General features: G+C 35.2%; 1 protein-coding gene across 1 annotated transcript; it reads right to left on the minus strand.

Moving 5' to 3' along the window:
• Positions 1-304: 304 nt before the first annotated feature.
• LOC147410122 (uncharacterized) lies at positions 305-20,230 on the minus strand. The gene is made up of 8 exons (XM_086432346.1): positions 20,056-20,230; positions 18,729-19,780; positions 8,667-10,005; positions 6,564-6,843; positions 2,957-3,064; positions 2,586-2,864; positions 1,778-1,921; positions 305-1,015 (listed from the first exon to the last, which is right to left on the minus strand). Exons 2-8 carry the CDS (start codon positions 19,741-19,743, stop codon positions 827-829), a joined length of 3,354 nt encoding a protein of 1,117 aa, XP_086288472.1. The 5' UTR covers positions 19,744-19,780; positions 20,056-20,230; the 3' UTR covers positions 305-826.
• Positions 20,231-21,894: the final 1,664 nt, after the last annotated feature.

Below are 21,894 nucleotides of genomic sequence, written 5' to 3' on the forward strand. Positions count from 1 at the left end.
ATCTGTAACCAAACCCCAATTGGTCTCCAATCCATCATCCATCCATCCTCACTAAAACCACGACAATCTATCTAATGCCAGCACCCAACACTAACTGCCCATCTCACCACCAAATGGTGACTCTTCTTTCAGATGGCCAAATTGTTTCTGGCCACGAAGCATTCATGCCAACTACATTGTTGTTTGCAGGCATCTTCCAGAAGAACCCATATCATGTAAAGCTTTGCACTATAACATAATCAATGGCTATATCTCTAAATCCCACACAATCAAAAGCCATAATCCATTCAAAGAAAATTGAAAATTGAAGAAAAAAGATTTGTACTTGATTAGGGTTGGGAACCCAGAAAAAAACACCATGACATCACTGATTTGCAAAGCTCTTTCTAGAAAAGAAAAGAAAAGAAAATCCAAGGATAAGGTTTACATGATAAATCATACATCAACCATCTCCGAATCAAAGCTCCACTTCCACCTCAAACCCAACCAAATGTTTCGAATAAATAATCTATCGCATGAAACATTACTGAAAGATCACATCATATACAATAGGATTAAGATTTCCTTCCCACCAAAGCAAGCAAGAATTATCCCTAGAAATACCCAGTGCATGTAAAAAAAAAAAATTACATTCTAAGATACAGCAAGGATACAAGTCAAGACAAAGGGACCGTACCGTCCATGGATATTCTACACGTGGGAAAAGGCAGGGGTCAGCACAGCCGGTGTCCGTTGCTTCCACTAGATATGATCGATCTTGTAGTCAGGAATCAATTGGTTCACCCCTCTCATCAAAACATACAATTAAAGCTTTTGATTGTATGGGTCATGACGAAATGGGCTCGTAAGGATAGGAGAGCCAAGGATGCTTCAAAGCTTCTGACGCAGTTGTACGCTTCTTTGGGTTTATTTCGAGGAGATGACCAACAAAGTCAACAAAGCCTTGATCACCCATGGGCAACCGATGCCGTAGGGATGTCTTTTTGGGAATCAGGTATTCTAGCCTGCTCGAATCCTGAAAAAAAAATGGGACAAAGAAATTAGAAATGAGGAACCAAATGATGCCACCACATCAACCAAAAGGACAATAATGGCCTACCAAACGTCAACTAGGACAGTCCTCTATCCCATCAATGATGTTCATTTGAATTGTCAAGTTTGTGTATACAAATGTATATCATGGACAATGCAGAATATAGTTAAATATACCCAGGATCATAGTGTCACCAAAGTCTCTGACTTATTGAAAAAGTCACAATTAAATCGTCACTTTTTTCCTTCATGTTTTAATCACGATTTAATTGCATCTTTTCAATAATACACAACTCTTACGAACTTCATGAATAAATCACAAATTTCATGATTAAATCACATACTTTGCGATTAAATCAGAAGAAACGAAATATAACATTGATGCACTAGTTGGAAAATACGACCTTGATGAAGATGATGGTGACCATTTTACTAATAAAACGTAAGACACTAGTAATGTAAATGAGGATGGCTTTTTTTACCAATTGATAAATCCTAACTCAGACTTATAATTCTTATCTTTTTTCTTTTTTTTTAATAAATATTTTGAACAAATTAAACCTTATCTATGGTGTAAACATGTGGTTAATAGTTGCACTGGGTAACTACTTCAAAGAACATATAAAAAAAGCAGAACAGTACTACATCTAGATGCGTTGGACAGCTAAATTACTTAAGTCCTGATCATTTGAAAGCGAAGTACACAAAAGAATGAGTGAAAATATTCTGTTATCAAAAAAGTTACCTGATTCCGTTCATAAAGCATATGGTTTTTGGTGAAATATTTGTATGTATCACGTCCTTTGGCAAGCATGCCTTGGTCGATAGGACCAATAATACCTATCACACGAGCCAGTAAAGTTGCAGGTGAATCATTTTGGAAGAGAACCTGCACCATGCAAACTTCATATTAAGAACTTTTTCACCCATTGACCATTGATGCCTAATGCCAAAGAAGTTGAGAAAATGATTATCATGCTAGAAAAGCTCAATACATCATGCAATGGGTTGGATTTTATTAGAAATCTGAAATTAGTGGGTTTGGACCATTGGAGTAGATCCGAATAAAAATATGGATCAGATATGGTTGATGTCCCTTGACCCAAGTCGGATATAGATCCTCCCCTACATCCGCCTAGATCTGAATGATAGATTGCTTTTAAAATTATATTTTATGTTTTTCAAAATATCTTTTATCTACTACTTCAATATAAAATGAATAATTATAAAATAAATGAATTATAATAGTAAAATAGAATAATATAGAAATTAGAAAAGAAATATAGGATATAGCAAAAATAAATGTGAACAGTCCAAAATTATCCAACCCAACCGACCCAAATCAAGTAATTCAGTCAGGTCGGATCCGGATTTAGTGAAAGTAATATGATTCGGATATGGTTTTAGCTAATAAGATCCGATGCAAATTAGGATGGATCCAAATAAAAAATTCAGATCTGGGTATGGATATACTCACATCCAGCCCAAACCCTACCCATTTTAAGCCCTACCCTAGATTAAGCTTTGTTGATGGATTGATTGGCACAACTTACATTTCCTGTACATAGCTCTGCCAAGATACACCCAAGTGACCAGATATCTATCTTTTTATCATATGGAAGTCCCAAAATAACCTCGGGGGCACGATAGGACCTAGACTGAACATATGAGCAAAGATGATCTGTTTGGAAGCAACTACTTCCAAGGTCAATGACCTTCACCTCACATCTACTGTAACTCTTCACCAAAATATTCTCCGGCTTCAAATCACAATGAATTAGGCCAAGGCCATGCAAAAATTGAAGTGCCTCCAAACACTGAATCGTAATTGACTGCATGGGGAAATTCCAAGACATCGTCACATAAAATATCTCAAAGAAAGAAAATGCTTCTAGGTTTAGGAAGAAACTAGTATACTACGTACCTGCAGCCTTGGCATTGTAAAGTAAACCTCTCCTCCAGATTCTCTATTGAATTTGTGAAATTCATATAAGTTCGCCTTAAGAAGTTCACATACAATCAACAAATGCTCCTGCACATGTAAAAGGATCAGTTACCAACCACCCTATCAAGTCAGAAAAAGAACATTATATTGCAGATTAATGCCAAGTTTGACAGGAACAGGAGTTCACAATCAAGTCACCAGGTAATGTGCTATTTTTATTTATAGATAAAAAAGAAAGCAATTAATACAAAGTAGATTGAAAAGACCTACGCAAATAAAGAAAAGGAAGAAAAGAGCCTAAACACAGATTTAGGATTCAGAGAGATTACAAACACGCTCCCAACGAACGAGGGAGTCCTCAAAGAACACCACTTTGAACTCCTAGAAAACCTTACACCAAAGGAAAAAAAACCCCATAATCGATAACAACAACTCTTAACTATATTGAGCATTCCCTTCGAAAGATCTAACATTCCTTTCCTTCCAAAGACCCCAAATGATGGCAAACAGAGTTAAAATCCACAACAGTCTCTTGGAAAGACAGAAACTCACACCCAATTGCAATCACTCCCCAAAGACATCCAAAACTGAAGCTGGCAAACAACACTCCACTCTAAACAGAGAGAAGAAATGATCCCACACCTCTTTTGCCACAAGAAAATGCATAAGAAGCGTAATGTGCTATTTACACATTTTCAAACGATGAGGCAAAATGTGAGCTTTCTAGGAATAGCAATAAGGACAAAAGCTTTCAGGCTTATCATTAACTAGAGTAGCCCATGCCATAGCAGGTTAGTGGGTAAAAAAGGAAAAATAATAACGTTGAAGAGGTATTATTAAGAAAGGGGAGATGGGGAAAGACAATAAAGTAGGTTAAAGGGGTAAAAGAGGAAAGATAGTAAAGTTGGAGGGGTATTATTGAAAATGAGGTAAAAGAGGAAAGGTAGTAAAATTTGACGGATATTATTGAAAAAAAAAGAGGGGGAAGAGAGGAAAGAAAATAAAATTAAGGGGATGAAGAGGAAAAGCAATAAAGTAGTTAATGTGAACCCACATAAAAGTTGAATGGAGCGTTTATCCCCCATAATTGTAGCAAAGGTGGGACCTATAGTTGTGTTTTATTATATAGATGTACATGTTTACACCTATCAAAAAACACAATTATTGTACGTGCGCACATGGGAGAGGAAGAACAAGCCACCTCAAGGGGAATAAGTATCTGCACCTGCAAAGCACGAATGCCCACAAATATAGAACGTGAAGTCTTTGCCTAACAAGGGCTTTTACAACGAAGTTTTTACACTCAAAGCAAAAAAACAATAGGTAGCTCTATCCTTCAAAAGGTGTTACTTATATGATAAGTTTGCTCACCTTGCTGATGATACCTACAATATATTGCAGTAACATACTCGGGAAAGATGGGTATTTTACTAGCAAACCAACAAGAACAGACAGGTGGTGATACTCACAAGGCATGCACTAAGAAAAATTGATTATAAAACATTATGGTAAAATATACCAGAAAAGTATTATTGTCTTCTCTAGCATCTCCATCTCAAAATTCTGTTAAAGATGTATCTCAAGTTGGATAATACACAAAAGAGGGCCATTTTGTAATTACTTAAGGGGTAGTTCAGTCTTTGTTCTCTTGAATATAATGCATAGGTGTCAGTATACGCTGATGAGAATTTCAACATGGCTCTCAAACTTTATGGATAAACGTGCAAAGCTCGTTGCATTAGAGAAAAGATGTACTGTTCCATTGCTCAAATTTCAATATAATCTTCCTTTATCAATTTATTTTCCTTCTACCAGAATATTCGAATCTTTTTTTTGAAGGATAACAATAGCAGTAGTAGCTCTCTCGATAAGGGTCTCCATCTCAGTACAAATTCTTGGAAGGTTCTGCACCATCTCTCTTCACAGATGTGGGTTTGAGGGAAGCACATACAATATCATAACACATGAATTGTGTTTGCATTCAACCATCCGTTGCAAAGAGTTTTAAGGATAAAATAATGTAATATATAATATACAAATTTGCATTTGTGGCCCTTGGTAAAATATAGTTTTCTGAAAAGAAAGGAATAAACAGACATTCAAAGTGTAGAGGTGGTCATCAAGAGTTTGATCCTAATGGTTCTTAATCTTGCTAACTTCTTTTTTCATACCCTTTTGAGAGACTCCTTGTCCTTATAGGTCATTGCTTATCTTTTGTTATACTCTTCTTTTTACCTATCAAAAAATGGAGGCGCGATTTCAGAGTGCTAACTTCCATATTTCAATCAAGTTGAAAGGAAAGTTTTATAAGACTGCAGTAAGTCAAAACAATGACTAAAGAGCTAAATGTTTGGCACTAAATAAACATGTTCACAGAAAGAGCATAAAGCAGATGAAAATGTTGAGATGGATAAGTGTAAAGACCAAGATAATAAGAAATAAACACAAAGCATAGGAGTAGCCCCAATAGATGATAAACTAAGTGAAATTTGATTGAAATAATTTGGTCTTGTGTTAAAGAATGAGAGGGAAAAAAGAAAAAAGAGGGAAATAAAAAAACAATGAGGACATGAGTAGTGAGCGTAGATATGAAGACCTTCGATTAATAGAAGAAATGTATATTTGGATACAATGATAACAAATTTAAAATGTGTGTGTGCGTGCGTGCGCGGGTGGATGTTGGTGTGGGTGTGTATATGTACTTTATACATTATATCCAAGCATTAAACAAATGTAGTATAATAATTTTTACTTATATATCACAGCATACTTTAGCCAAATATTATTATACATTAGAACAGATGTCGAGATTCTTCAATCTTAAAATTTGAGATGCAAAAGGTAATATAATTATGTTAAACATCAACTTTAGCCTGCCTAAGCATAAAATATAGCTCTAATGTAATAATTGTTAAATGCAATGTATCTTAGTCTAACCTATCAAAAAATAATTAGTCTTACTAGGTGCGTTGTAGGGGATTCTAATTGCTGTGAAATTACAACAAATTTTTTTAATATATATAAATGTGAGTTTTATACATTATCAAAAGGTTAGAGGTCAGTATCTTCAAGGTTAGGAGCAGGTACAGAAACAGAAGAAAGATAGGAACAATATGACTACCTATTCTCATTATAGATCCTATCCAATTAATAACCTGCAATTTTGTAGGATATTTATGCATCAAATATAGTATATCAAATGTATCTGCCTTTACCAAGAAGAATTGGAAAATTTCAACCATACAGTAAGCATCATAATACGTATTGATTTTTCAGTTTACCCATGAATATCATAATATAGCTATTATTAAACATAGGTTGGGGTTCGGGTCTTATGGAGTGTGGTTGGTGAGAAAAAAAAAATCTTCAATAACAAAATATCACACTATCAAGTGCATAGAGAGATTTTAAAACTATAGAGACTGGAAACACAATAAAATTGGAATCTAAATCTATTGAAAGAAAAGAGGGAAGGACAAAATCAAGAAAAAACAAGCATCTAAAGTCAGCTACTAGCTTGAATAAAAATAAATATTTTAGTCAAAACAGTAAACAAACTTAATAGCAAGTTCAAACATTCAATTACCCGATAATAGAAGTAGTCATACAAGCGCAGAATATGGTATTTGTCAGCAGGATCATTCTTGTTGACAAACTTGAGAAGCTTAATTTCATCAAGGCTCTGATCAAAAAAATCTTTGTTGTTTTTTATAATTTTCACACAAACATCCATGCCCGTGTGCAAATCGTGCGCTTGTATAGCTTTACTGAAAGCAGCTGACCCTAGATATTCTGTAACATGATAACGCCCAGCAATCACTGAATTTAGAACAACGTGGAAATTCTTGTCCTCCTCGAAGCCAGTTCTAAGGAACAAAAATATAAATCAAGTGAAAGTGTTAGGAGATTGCAAAACATTTGAAAAGAACAGTGTAGCATGCAACTCAAAGCATAAACATGATATTTCTAAAACAGGCCATGAAGGAGAAAAACATGAAACTGACAATTTTTTAGAGCTGCTATTGGCACCCAGACGTTTACTTATTGCACTACAATTTTTTAAATTATTTATCACACCCAATTAAAGATTAAAACAAACCATGAAGAGCTTTGGCATAAGGTTATTCCAGTCTCTAATGGGAAAATGGCTTTGGAGATTCGGGGTGGAACAGGAAGGGCTTTGGCATAAGGTTATTGCGGCCAAGTTTGGGGAAGACCACTTTATTTTGGAAAGCAAAATGGCAAAAAATACATATGGGTGTGGGATTTGGAAAGGAGTCCTAAAAGTTCTTCCTCAATTCAAAAAGAGGGTGACCTATAAGGTTGGGAGGGGGGACAAAGTAAGATTTTGGAAGGATACTTGGTGCGGTGTGGAGTCTTTGAAGGAAAGATTTCCCTCAGCTTTTGCAATTTCAAGAAACAAAAATCTTCTCGTTGCTGGCTTTCGAGTTTCTAACTCAGAAGTTACAGGGTGGGACTTGGGTTTCCAAAGAGCTTTGAATGATTGGGAGGTTTCGGAGGCTATGGAGTTATAGGATATGAGAATTTGGAACACAAATTCCAAGGGATTGTTTTCAGTAAGAGACTTTTATGATGACCTCAACAAGGTTGGGGATCCTATCTTTCCTCACATTGTTGTTAGGGGTCCAAGGTCGCTTTTTTTTGTTTGGACAACAATTCAGGAAAGAATTCTTACACTAGACCAGTTGAGGAAAAGGGGTTTTTGTGGCCCGAATTATTGTTGTATGTGCGGAGAGGACGAAGAGACAGGGAACCATTTGCTTCTTCATTGCAAAATGGCTAATGATGTGTGGGCAATTTTTCTTTCTCGATTTGGAGTGGATTGGTGTTTGTCCCGCACTGTTAGAGGGGTCTTTGAAGAATGGATCTAGTTGGGAACGAGTTTCCATTTCTCAAAGAGGTTAATTTGGAATTTAACCCCTTTTGCAATTACTTGGGTATTTGGAAGGAAAGAAATGCTCGAACTTTCAAAGGAAATGTTCATTCTAGCCATGAGATTTTCATTTCGGTTCTTGGTCTTCTCTTCTTTTGGTGCAAGGTGTTTAAGGAGTTCAAAGGGATTTTCTTCGAGGATTTCCTTGTCCGGTGGGAAAGCGTTAACGTTATTTCCGATCTTTAGTCTCTTGCCTTTGTCTTTTTGTTGTATTTGCGGCTGTTTTTGTTTTTCTTTCCGGGTCAGTCACCTCGACCTTCCCTTTCTTTGTTGTTCCTTTTCAATTTATCAATCAATAAAAGAAAACATTACAAAGGTTTGGCTCAAATTATCATCTAAGCAGTACAAAACATTATAACACTTGTTCAAACAATTTCAACAACTGTTTACAATTATGATTAGGCTCATATAAAATCTAAAACCCAAAAAAATAGAAATCTAGAAAACAAAACGAGAGAGCTTCTATAGGCACCCCAACTTTTACTTATTGTCGACCATTTACATATTTTCATTATTTTTTAAGGAGGTGTAATAAGTAAAAGATGGGGTGCCAATAGCAACTCTCATATTTTTACACTTAGGACAGTATGCAAAATTCCAAAGAAATTGTATAACTGGAAGCAAAACATGCCGGCCGTGAAGGAGAAAAAAAAAATGAAAGTGGCAATTTTTTTTTACACTTGGGACAGTTTGCAAAAATTCAAAAGAAATTTTATAACTAGAAGCAAAACATGCCTGTTTTTTCTGTGCACAATCTTGAGATCAAAAGTTTCAAATTCCTCCTCCTGAGCCTTTATCTGCCGTACTTGCTCTTGCACAGCTGCCGCTTCTTCATCCTCCAATGTCGTTCCTGGATCTTCTTCTCTTGCATCACTAGCTTTGTCATCTTCACCTTTATTGACATGTTCTCTTTCAGCACAATCATGATTCGAGCTCGTCGATGCAGTAGAATTTGCTGATTTTTCAACATTATCATTGTTTTCATCCCTAGAACTATTGGCTGGTGAAGAATCACTACTCTTCCGCCTCCATGTCGCAAGCATGTCATCAGTCCTCATCAAACCATTCCCATCACAATCCTTAGTTTCATCTCCTGTGACAGAGTCGGCCTGCAACAAGTCCCCACCTCTCAAAGGGGGCGGAAAAGAAAAACCACCATCAGGATAATTTGCCCCCAATGTACAAACACCTTTATCATGCCTCGTAATGTATTTATCAGAATCTTGTTTAACTGTCCTCGCTTTATCCTTGTTTGATCTGTCAAGATACCTCTTACCGGTGTCAAGTTGAGAATGTCTGGAGCCGCTAATACCAACATCATGATCGTGAAAGTATTCTAGATCCCCTTCACTACTTCCTCCAACCAAACTTTCTCGTACTTCACTACCAATATCAGCTGCATCACTACTAATCCCCACACCTATTGATCTGACCGAACCATGTTGGTCATCGTCCATGCAGAGGTCATCCGGCCGAGGCCTTTCACACTCATTCAAAACTCTCCCGTTACCTAACATAATGAGTTCATTTGTCTGAGTGACAAATCCTTGCCAAACAGGTTCTGCACGCATCAAATTCAATTCTTCTTCATCCATCAATTGTCCATCATATTGAGCTATTAAATCATTTTCATCATTCCTTCCATACATTTCAACCATTGAATGCCCTAGAGGATCATCTGGAGCAGAAACTTGTTCAATGTTTTTTTCATGAAAATATTGCTCACCAGAGAAGTAAGAGTCCTCCTCAGCAAAAGATTGGTCATCGTCTTCATCTTTCGTTGGACCTCTTTCTTGCGGGTCTGGAATGCTTCCGTGCCCAATTCCCTTCTCATTGTCACTTGGGTAATCAATTTCATGAGCTAGAAACCATGTCTCATCTTCGATAGGCTGTCTCATGTATCCCACATCATCATCGTCGTCATACTCATCAGAGTCCCAATACTCATTTGGATAGTCTATCAATTCACTTAACCCATCACCCACAGTAGCAAAACCAGAAACCAACTCAGAGGTATCCTCAGCAATTCCCTGACTTACTGATAGCCAGCTACTTCCAACATTCCTTTTTCCCCCTGTAATAAATTTTTCAAGGATTAAAGATAAACCATGCCTAGAAGACAATGACAAATCAATATATATATATATATTCGGCAGCCAAATTTTTGTCTTATATGAGTTAGAAGTTTCGGAATGGGCTGATTTTTTGAGAGGATAATCTCCTCACCATAGAGAGCATCCTCACAAAAAATCACCCCATTCCAAAACTTCTAACCCGTATGGGACAAATTTTGGCTGCCGAACATTGCCTTATATATATAGGATCAAAGCCAAATATTTTCCTATATGGGTTAGATGTTTCGGAATGGGCTCATATTTTTTGTGAGGATGATCTCTTCACCATAGAGATCATCCTCACGAAAAATCAGTTCATTCCTAAACTTCTAACCCCATCTAAAGTGGTTTATCAGCTCATTCCAAAACTTCTAACCCATATATGAAAAAATTTGGCTCACACACACACACACATATATGTATATATATAGGGGAGCGTTTGGAGGCCCTAAAGAGAGACAAAACACTTTTTCAATACCTGGGCTAGAAGTTTCGGAATGGGCTGACTTTTTGTGAGGATAATCTCTATGGTGAGGAGATCATCCTCCCCAAATATCAGCCCATTACGAAACTTCTTACCCCATCAAAAGTGGTCTATGATAACTGAACGGTCCACGATTCTTCAACTTGTAAACTAGGGTTAGAAGTTTCGGAATGGGCTGATTTTTTGTGAGGATGATCTCCTCACCATAGAGATCATCCTCACAAAAAATTAGACCATTCTGAAACTTCTAGCCCATGTATTGAAAAATGTTTGGCACAATGTTTGCGTCTCTTTAGGGCCTCCGAACGCTTCCCATACATATATATTCACAAAATAATTCTTGGGATAAGGCTTTGATGTTGATGATGCCAATAGGATCATAAATCAGGGATAACATTGAGGAATACGACAAATCTTGGCATTGGCAAGGTAGACCAAAGACTATACCAAAAGAAAGTTTGAGAAGCAGTTTTAAGTCAAAAAGCATGCGCTCTCCTTACCTGGCTGAGAGCACAAATAATCTATGAAGCTCCTGTTTAAACACCAATTTGGATATATATATAACAGATAGAAGAGTTGCATGACCCAACTGTAAGCACTAGATACTAGACAACAAATGTTGCAACAAAGAACTTTTACCACTTCACAATCAATCAGACCGAACAATTTCAAATAAACTTAAGGTACCTAGATAAAGGACATGCATATACCCTGATAAAAACAATTTCTGAAACAGACCTAACACCTTGCTTTACAGGGTAAACCAGAACTTAAAAAGTTAAGACTACCTACACTGTCAGTATTTTTATGGACAACATCCACTAATCTCTTGCTTTTCTTTCTTTTCTTTACTTCTTCCTTCCTTTTTTGACAAGTAAAACATCTGCTACTCTTTTGGTGTCACCCATTTTAAGTTGGTCTTTGTTTGGATGCAAGAAAAGTGTCCCCAACAACACATGTCAATCAATTACACAGCGGTTAAATCCCATACTCTTAAGAGACCTACCTAACTCCGCCTGTGTGGAGTTTTTTTACACTATATTGCCAGTCCCAAGCCCGTATAAAGGAGGAGAATTAATGAAAGGTTGGCAACCGGTCTAAAAACTTCACCAGTCACCACCTCCTAAACATGAATCTCAAAGAAACCTACCTACCTACCTAAAACCAGAATTATTTATGTTTATTAAAAAAAAAGTTGTCAAAGCATGATAGTGAAAGAGATGAAAGTTCGATCTCTTTTGTGAAAGTAGGTGTTTTAGAGGCTTGTTTTAAGAACAAGAATGGGTCTCCATCAGAGACAAAAAAAAAAGACCACCAGAAGATCCGGTATAGTCATGGTTGAAAGAAAGGTTCAAAATGCCATTCCGTTCTAGTGGTCTGGTATCTTGAAAATTGAGCGAAACAAAACATTCTGAACAATTGCATTTCAATAAATAAATACTAGTTTTTGTTCATAAAAATTAAATTAAATATGATTTTAAGTTAATAAATGGTAGTTTGGATTAAAATTGCAATTTTCATATCGATCTGCATTAAAAATATTTTCAAATATTCCAAAACATAGGATTCCTCTAAACATTCCATTTTCTGAAACATTTTATGCAAAATGTTTCCCTCCCTCCCTCGAACTGTTTCTATTGGATGGAACCACAATAAAATTGGGAAGAAGGGTCTTCTCCCTCTCTAAAATAGATTGTATAGGATCTTTGCTTTTAACTTTTTTTTTTGGACTTGTGATTTCTAAAATTGGACAAATATGTCTACTTTCATCTGTTCGTTTCTTTTTTGTCCGAAAAGTTAAATAACTGGTAAACAACTTTTTTTGTACGCTAAAGAAATCGAAACATTGCAACACATTTGAAATTTAGAAACATCTAGCAAAACAGTTTTGTTAAAATATGCCAAAAAAGAAGAATGTTTCAACAAAATCACTCTGAAAAGAAACAAAATGAAACTTTGAACCTATCTGAAAATACAATTATGCCTTAGATGATACATAGGAGATTACATCACCTCATATCAAAAAGTAATAGAAGTAGTTAAAAATTATCATGGCATACGTATCATAAAAACTAATCATTTCATGAAAAATCATGTTTAGCTTAATTAAACATTATAAGTAGTTTAGTGCAATGTCTCTTGGCATCAGTTTTTTTTTTTTTTATATGGAGATAATTTGAACAAAAAATTTTGATAAATCGACCTCCATAACAACTTATCACAATGAATCGTTCGTATCCAATTATAATTTCATCTCATTTTCTCAATTTAGTGAGACATTGAACAAGGCCAAGATTTTAAACCTTGAATATAATAGTGTGCACAGTAGGGGTGCACACTGGATCGGGTAAATCCGAGAACCGAAACCAATCCAAAGCCTTTTGGATTGGATTGGTTCGGATTGAGTATGGTTTGGTTCGGGTACAGATTGTAAAAAACAAAAAACCGATTGAATTGGTTCAATTCCGGATTAGGAGTATAATAGAACCGAACCAATTTTTATATTCATTATATATATATATTTAAAAATAAAATATAATCTTAAAAGACAAAAGATAAAAACATTCAAACAATACTCAAAGTCTCAAACCCCTTTCTTAGTTTCCTTCATCTATTCTCTCTTCTTCAAGTTCTTTGAAGAAAACCTAACTGTTCGTCTCCCTCACCTCGCCACCTCGTCGGAAAACGAAAAGGTAAAATTAGCTTTCTTACTTTATTTTTTAATTTTTTTATGATTTTTATTTTTAATGTGTTATGCGTGATGCTTTGTTTATGTTGAAATAATATGTTGATGCTTTGTTTATTCGTGTTATGTGTTATGTGTGATGCTTTGTTTAATATTTATATTGCTTAGTTTTAAGTTTTAACTATTTTAATCTTACTATTGAAAATAATAAGTATTAGAACTGTTTGGTTAAATTCCAATTTTGCCACAAATCTGAACCAATCCGAACCATGTGCACCCCTAGTTCACAACTACACCCAATACTTTGGTTTCCATAAATGGAAATATCTAAAGAAGTCTCTTCTCAAATGATTTCAGTCTTAAGTTTTATTATGAACTTAAGGTTTGCATGATTGCACCCGGATCCAAAGTTCTTTTGTGAACTTAAGGTTTGAGTGATTGGACATGGAAAATGGGAGAGAAAATAATTTCCCTTGGAAAATGCAATTTTTAGGCATATGATTACTGATGTAAGACATCTACAATTCTAAGTAGTTTCCTAATTCCATTAGGATTTATTTCTATTTTCTAGTTCTATTAAGATTTCTATTTCATAGTTATGTTAAGAGTATAATTCCTTGTTAGTTTCTAATTTGTTTTAAATTCATTTTTATTATTTAAACAATAATTAGAAATCTCTAATTTGAGTTCTAATGCGATTAATAGAAAGTTAGTATTATGTTATAGATAGGTTAGGAATGTTAATTTTTAATATTTTAGTAGGATTACAAGTTGTTATGATAGAGTTGTCTATATAAGGAACTCCAAATCCGAAAATCAATCAATTAATTCAATTATCTTTATCTTTTAATTACTTTTTAGCTTTATGTATTATTTTCTTTCAAGCTAATGTTTGTTTATCAATTGAATCTATTGATTCAAATTGATTTGAGTGTTCCATTGGACACAACCTATCGAATCTATTGATTCACACACTTCCGTTATGTCAAGTGGCATCAGAGCTCTTACTACGATCCACAAAAGATGGTTGCTAAAGGTGATTTTATCACAGAATCTTATCTAGAAGCCCAATTCGAGAAATTTGAAGAAAGTGAACATCTCAATTGTATTATCCGCAACTTATTGCCAGTACAACATGTTGATCCTTCAATTCGACATATTCTTTTCTGAACTACATGAAAGATACAAGATAAGTTGTGCTAACTAATTATAGATAATGGAAGTTCGGAAAATATAATTTCAAGTCATATGGTTGATGCACCCAAGCTTCCCACTACACAACACCCTAGACCTTATTCTATAGGTTGGGTAAACGATAAACGTAAAAAAAGTGTATCCAGCCAATGTTCCCTTTCTTTTAGCATTGGGAAATATAAGGATGAGGTTACATGTGACATCATCCCAATGAGAGCATGTCACATCCTCTTGGGAAGACCTTGGCTTCATGATAATGATGTTACATACCGGGACAAAACCAACACCTATTCTTTCATGAATAATGGTGACAAAGTGATCCGACACCCTTCTTATTCAAAGCCCAAGGCTACCCAACTAGGCAAGGAGAATAGAACATGCTTTGTTTCTACCAACGTCAATAAGGACTTAAAGGAAACAAGTCAAGTGTTCCCGATGGTAGTGCAACCTTCCAATCGAGACCTTCCTACTCAAATTTTTCATCAAGTGCAACCCCTCCTTGACAAATTTTCTCATGTTTTTCCTTCGGAAATGTCAGATTCATTATCTCCTATGAGAAATATACAACACCACACCGATTTGGTGCCCGGTGCAAATCTCCCAAATCTACCCCATTGTGGGATGAGTCTGAAAGAACATAACATATTGAAGGAACAACTGAAAATAACCTTAAACTTCTACTAACAAGTACAAAATCGGTGTCGATAGAAGATTCAAGAGGTATGAAAAATGAGATTTGGTCATGGTTTATCTTAGTAAATATCGTTTTCCGACCATAATTTACAAGAAAACCAAGTTGAAGAAATTTAAATCCCTTCATATCTTGAAGAAGATAAACGATAATGTTTATGCGAAGAATTTGCCTAATGATATGCTATGGTCAATTATATTCTTTAATCTAAGTCTGAAGAAAGGATATCATTGGAAGTGGATTAGAGTGAGATGAATAAAAAACAAGGAAAAAAATGCCTTCAAGAACAACTTGAGGATGAGTTTTTTTCAAAGAAAGGGGGCCTGACGTAGGACATCTGCAATTCTAAGTAATTTCCTAATTCCATTAGGATTTATTTCTATTTTCTAGTTCTATTAGGATTTCTATTTCATAGTTATGTTAAGAGTACAATGCCTTGTTTGTTTCTAATTTATTTTAAATTTGTTTTTATTATTTAGACTATAATTGGAAATGCTTAGAAGTCTCCAATTTGAGTTCTAACAGTATTAGAAAGTTAGTATTATGTTATAGATAGGTTAGAAATGTTAATTGTTAATATTTTAGTAAGACTACAAGTTGTTATGATGGAATTATCTATATAAGGAGCTCCAAATCCAAAAATCAACTATTTTTTCTCTTTTAATTACTTTTTAGCTTTATGCTTTATTTTCTTTCAAGCGTACCACTTGACGTAGCAAAAGCGTGTGAATCAATAAATCCGATAGGTTGTGTTCAATGGAACACTCAAAATCAATTTGAATCAATAAATTCAATTGATAAACAAACAATAGCTTGAAAGAAAATAAAACATAAAGCTAAAAAGTAATTAAAAGAGAAAAGATAAGTGAATTGATTGACTGATTTTAGGATTTAGAGCTCCTTATATAGATAACTCCATCATAACAACTTAAAATCCTACTAAAATACTAAAAATTAACATTCATAACCTATGTATAACATAATACTAACTTTCTAATCCTATTAGAATTCAAATTGAGACTTCTAAGCACTTCTAATTATAATCTAAATAATAAAAAAGAATTTAAAACAAATTAGAAACTAACAAGGAATTTTACTCCTAACATAACTATGAAATAAAATCCTAATAGAACTAGAAAATAGAAATAAATCCTAATAGAATTAGGAAACTACTTAGAATTGTAGATACCCTACATCAGTAATCCCTTAAGTTCAATTTTCCAACCAAAGCAATTTTCAATCCGGGGAGGGAAAATGATTTTCCCACCTCCTAATGGTATTCTCTCACGATTATGGGGGTGGCAATGAGTCGAGTAGTGTCATGAACACACTAAAATTAACAGATGGCTTTAAACGGAATTGAATGGAAGAACAATGATTGGCTTTGCCAACCCCAAATTTTTTGGATAAAGCTTTGGTGTTGATGATCAAATACTAATTTTTCCAAAATTGAAAAGCATCCACAACAATACCACATCCCAAAATGTTCTCATTTGGAGACAAAACACATTCAAGAATACTTTAGAAACTCTTTAGTGTCCCAACAACAATAGATCCCTTAGATGGCATCATCAACATTATATTATTAACCAGACAGTTTGTTTTTTTTAAATAGACCACCTGCTTCCCTAAGTAAGATCATGGAGCATGAGCCTTTTTATATACAGATATTCATCAAAAATACTGTCATTTCACTCATGTTATCTCAAAAGACAAACTGAAAGGTGTTTTCATGTGGAAGAGTTTTTGATAAAATTCCACAAAGGCACATAAGTCACCTACAATTACAGTTTAAGGGATTGGGCAACACTTTGCATCACCCAATCAAACTCAGGATCAACCGTTGGTGCTTAAAAATTCAGACATGGCTCGAACGTCACAAGGATCACCTGACTCAATACAGATTCATTTGGATTAATCATGAATTGTTTGGATTTCTCAAGTTGACTTTGTAATCCATAATAGTGTACATTGGACTCCCCCCCATTCTCTCTTTATTTGCAAAATTCCTAAGGATCTTGGATTCTTTATTTGCAAAATTCCTAAGGATCCTGGATTGAGATAATTGTGTTGGGAGATTTCAAGAGATGATTTCACAGCGCCAATGAAAGAATTCCTGGAAGGGACCTATATTGATTTCTACCCCAACAATACTTTGTTACTCTAGCTCCTAAGAAGCATGGTGCGAAAGATATCTCGAAACTGATAACTTCAAGAATTAAAGTGATATTTTCCTCTGTCATTCCTCTTGAGCAAGGAGTTTTTGTTAAAAGTACACAAATCTTGGGCGGCTAATAAATCTATAGATTCTAAAATCAAGTTAGCTAGACCAGACACCTTCTACAAAATTGACTAGGAAAAAGCTTATAACCTTGTCAACTAGGCCTTTTTGGATTATATGATGGAGAGAATGTTTAGTGGGTGGGAAAAAGGGGAATATGAACTGTGTGTCTACAACTTCTTTTGCCAATGGGTGTCCTGCTAGGTAAAAAATCAGAAGGACTGAGATAAGGCAATCTTCTATCCCCTTAATATTGTTATTGCGGCACTAGGGAGACATATATTGAGGTTCATCCAAAGTAAAGACCTCTAACGTTTTCTCGTAAAGGAAGTCATATGGCCTTCCACCTACAGCTTGCATATGACATCATGATATTACAAATAATTGTCGATGCTGGACATTCCCAACCTTGGTTTCTTATTGGCCTTTTTGTGTTGCCTTGAAATGGTTTAAGGTCTGGCTATCGATCTCTCAAAAAGAAAAGTGTTTGGGGTAGGAAGAGTTCCTAATATCGACTCTTCAGGAAGTGGATTTGAAATGTGTTTGTTCCCCTAAGGAAGGAAGGAAGCCGATTAGATTTACAAAACTTGAAGCTCATGAGCATCGACATATTGGGAAAGTGAGTATGGAGATTTGAAGTGGAAACTTGTAGTCTTGAGGATGATCATCCTAGACAAATTTGGGAGCAGGAACTTTGATCCAAGAGAGTTTGAGTGTCTTTGATTGATTTTACAGTCAGTAAGGATAATAGGATACGCTTCTAGGAAGATGGCTGGTGTTGTATTTCTAATTTTATGACTCAGTATCCTGATTTATATGCTATCTCAAATAAAAAGACTAGTCAGTCCATAAGTTTTTTATCTGGACAGGGTGATGGCAAATCCCGGGGCCTCGATTTTAGAAGAAATTTAGGCAGTCAGGAGATAAATTCCATAACTAGCCTCATTCAAAAAATCATCGATATTCCCATTGCCCCATTTGACAAGGACAAGCAAACATGGAAGAAGAGTCACAATGGGGTTTTCACAGTAAGATCCTTCTACTCTATATGTTCAATGGTCCATGTAATTTCAAATTTCTAAAATCTTCCATATAAAAGGATCCAAAATTCCCTCTAAGTTTGCATTATTCATTTAGACAATAGCTACAAGACCTTGACAGTTAACCATCTCATATCATGTAGAATTATCATAGAAAATTTGTGCTCCATCAGCAAAAATAATGATGAATACGAGAGCATTTTTATAAGCAGATAAAAAAGCAGGCAGCCCTAACATAAACAAAATATTTGCAAGAGTATATACAACTATAAAAGAAAAATAAATGTAAACCTAATTATGAACAAACCTGAAGAATTGATTTCTTGCCCAACAGGAACGTCCAAAAATGATCCTATCAAGAACGTATTATCTGCGCTCGTAAGCTTTGCTCCCGATCCATGGCGATCAAACTTTTCCTCACAATGAATATTCACAGACTTGTCCTCCGACTTGAGCTTAACAGGTGGCAATCTTGGTAGCTCTTCTCTATGATTCTCCATCACGAGTGGCAAATCTAAACAACCAATGTTATTTTGCTCCGAAATTCCTTGAGATTTTCCAAAAAATAAAGATCTTCCAACCTCATTAACCTGTTCTTTCATTGCTACCCTAATATCCTCACTTTCAACTCTCTTCTTTCCTTCTTTCCTATTATCTCCAAAACCAAGAACACCACCGTAATTGTTCGATTCGTCATCCCCTTTGGGAAATGGAAAAACAGTCTTGATAGAGCACTCTTTCCACGGATCCGAAGAAGACTCCGTAAATTCCCGTTCGAGTTCCACAATAGATTTACTTGTGCTTCCAGCCCACAATACTCTATGTTCCCCCGATAAACCTGAACTATTTTTCGATTGTTCAGATATTTGAAGCTCTGAAAAATTATTTGCAACAATGCTACTATCTTGCTCAGGCGGGTCAACAGGACCATTAGTGGGATTAAATTTCCATGAGAACAGATCCGAAGAGGTATCCTCAGACTCAGTAGTGAAAGTGAAGCTCTTCTCAATCGTTCGAGCAGATTCGATAGATTTATTCCATTTAATTTCAGAACCATTTCTACTAGTTCCACACTCTATCTCCTTAACAATAAGTTCTTTTGAAGCTTCGAGATTACTCGGAAACCCCATTTGTTTCTCCGCTGATTCGCTCTCTTTTTCTTCTTCTAATGGATTACAAAGATCAATTTTTTCCGAAATCGATTTCTGAAGGGATCCATTCAAATCAGGGCGGTTACTGAGCTCCCCAAGTAAAGCAGATTCAGCCCGAGTAAATCGGTTTCTTCGTAAGAAATCCAAAATCACGTCGACCGAATCCGCCATTGTCGATTAAAACGTTAGAATGATGATTCTTCGGAACCTGAAAACAAATTTTTTCGAGTTCTGTTAAAATATTAAAACCCTGGCTTGAAACCCTAACTAACAACTTTCACAAATCCAATTTTCCGAGATTTTGCTGAGATCCAAAGTTCAAAAAAAAATGTAATTTTAAAAAACTGGGAACTGTACGGACGGCTGTGGAGAAAAGAAACCCTAGTTTTTAACGACGAAGAAGAGCAAAGACGACATTAGATTGAATAATAAATAATAAAATAAAAATTGGAGACGAAGGAGATGAAGGTTTCGTGGACTTACAGATCAAAAGAGATGATCGATTGGAGGAAAAACAAAGTAAGTTAATGAGATTTCTGCAGTTTTTGTCTGAATGGAGAGAGTACTGGGTATCGTTGTTCCCTGTAGAATCCATCGACATCAAACCCACCACAACATTTGCTCTCTCGCTCTCTCTCTCTCTCTCTCTCTCTCTACTTTTTAGTATATTTTTTTTTTACTTAATTTTTTAAAATTTATTTAAGTCCAAATATGTCAGGAATCGAAAATAAATTACAAGGTCTGTGTCACGGCTCACGGGCCTAGATCCGTCCTGTTGTGTTTTGTGGTTTCAAAAATCGTCTGAGAACAGGATGACTCGTCCGAGTCACCTTGAATTCTTCTTTTTTAGTGAGATTCTATTGCCACACCAACTTTACTAACGCCACCACAATTTATATGTAAGTTACCAATAATAATAAAAAGATATTTACAAAAACATGCACAACTTTTATTCTAATTACGGTTTTGGTACACTAATTATTTACGAAAACATGCACTCAATATATTGCTCACTGTCACGCATCTACGAACTCGCAAGTTTAAAAGTGACGAACTTACGAATTCGTAGATGTTAAAAGTGACTAACTTACGAGTTCGTAGACACGTAAAAACTAAATAGTGTGTCGTTGTGCATGTTTTGAGAATTAAAATGAACAATATACCAAAATCGAAATTTCAGCATATTAAATGCACAATTTGAAGATTCACCCAAAAATTAATACACATTTAAAGTGGCGTTAACAAAAGTTGATGTGGCAATAGAAGTCCTCTTTGTTTTTTAACAAAGGTACGTATGCCTCTTAGAGCATCCAAGTAATCATCAGGATACGTGTCTTCCCTTCCCCCTACTACACACACTGATAATCCTAAGATGAATCCCTAAGGGTGGCTTCAAGGGGGAGAAGGGGGGGATTCGAACTCAGATGAGACTAAAACTATGAAACCTCATGTTCAAGTCATCTCAACATCATTCATGAATCAACAAGACAAAAATTTCAAGGCCTCATTTTTTCTCCTTCTCTTTCTTCGTCTTCTATCTTCTATTGCTATGAAGTTTGGAGATATCTGGGGAGAAACTCTTATCTCAATCAAGATAACCATCATGTTGAACACTCATGTTGTCTTCCCAATATAGTTCAAGTCAACCCTATCCCAATATAGCTAATGAAAGCATGTTAATTCACTTAGAAGCACAATAATTAACTCTTTTAAGAAATATTTAGATACATTATAAGTTTCGAACATGATACACCATCAAAACTCTCCAAAAAATTTCGGAGTTGATTATACTTGTCCAATATTCTAAATCTTTCTAAATGATTTTGTATTTTCTAGCACTTGTAAGAACAAAGAAATCTTGGACTGCATAAGAAGGTTTTAACACTATATTTATCACACCAAATATTATCGCATAACACACTATTAGTGGATGATCTCTAAACTTTAGATATAGCCATTTTCATTATAGAAAAAAGAGACTAAAACTCCATCACGATTCCAAGTCCATTATAAGATTTGCTTAGAAAACATTAAATTTAAAATGTTGGTTTTGGAGGTGAAAGTCCATCAAAAAGTGAGTCAAAGTTCACAGGTAAACAGGAGTAAAGTATATTAAATGAAAACATTTGGCTTGGTAAACATAGGAAAAATGTTCTTCCATAAATGAAAACATTTATCAATTCCATAATATATATATATATAGGGGACGGTTCAGCAGCCCTAAAGTTTGCCAAGTTTGGTGCCAAACATTTTTCAAAATATAGGTTAGAAGCTTTGGAATGAGCTGATTTTTTGTGAGGATGATCTCTATGATGAGGAGAT

Source organism: Akebia trifoliata, chromosome 2 (assembly GCF_017979445.1).
Source record: "Akebia trifoliata isolate Shusen 1 chromosome 2, ASM1797944v1, whole genome shotgun sequence".
Taxonomy (NCBI): Eukaryota; Viridiplantae; Streptophyta; class Magnoliopsida; order Ranunculales; family Lardizabalaceae; genus Akebia; species Akebia trifoliata.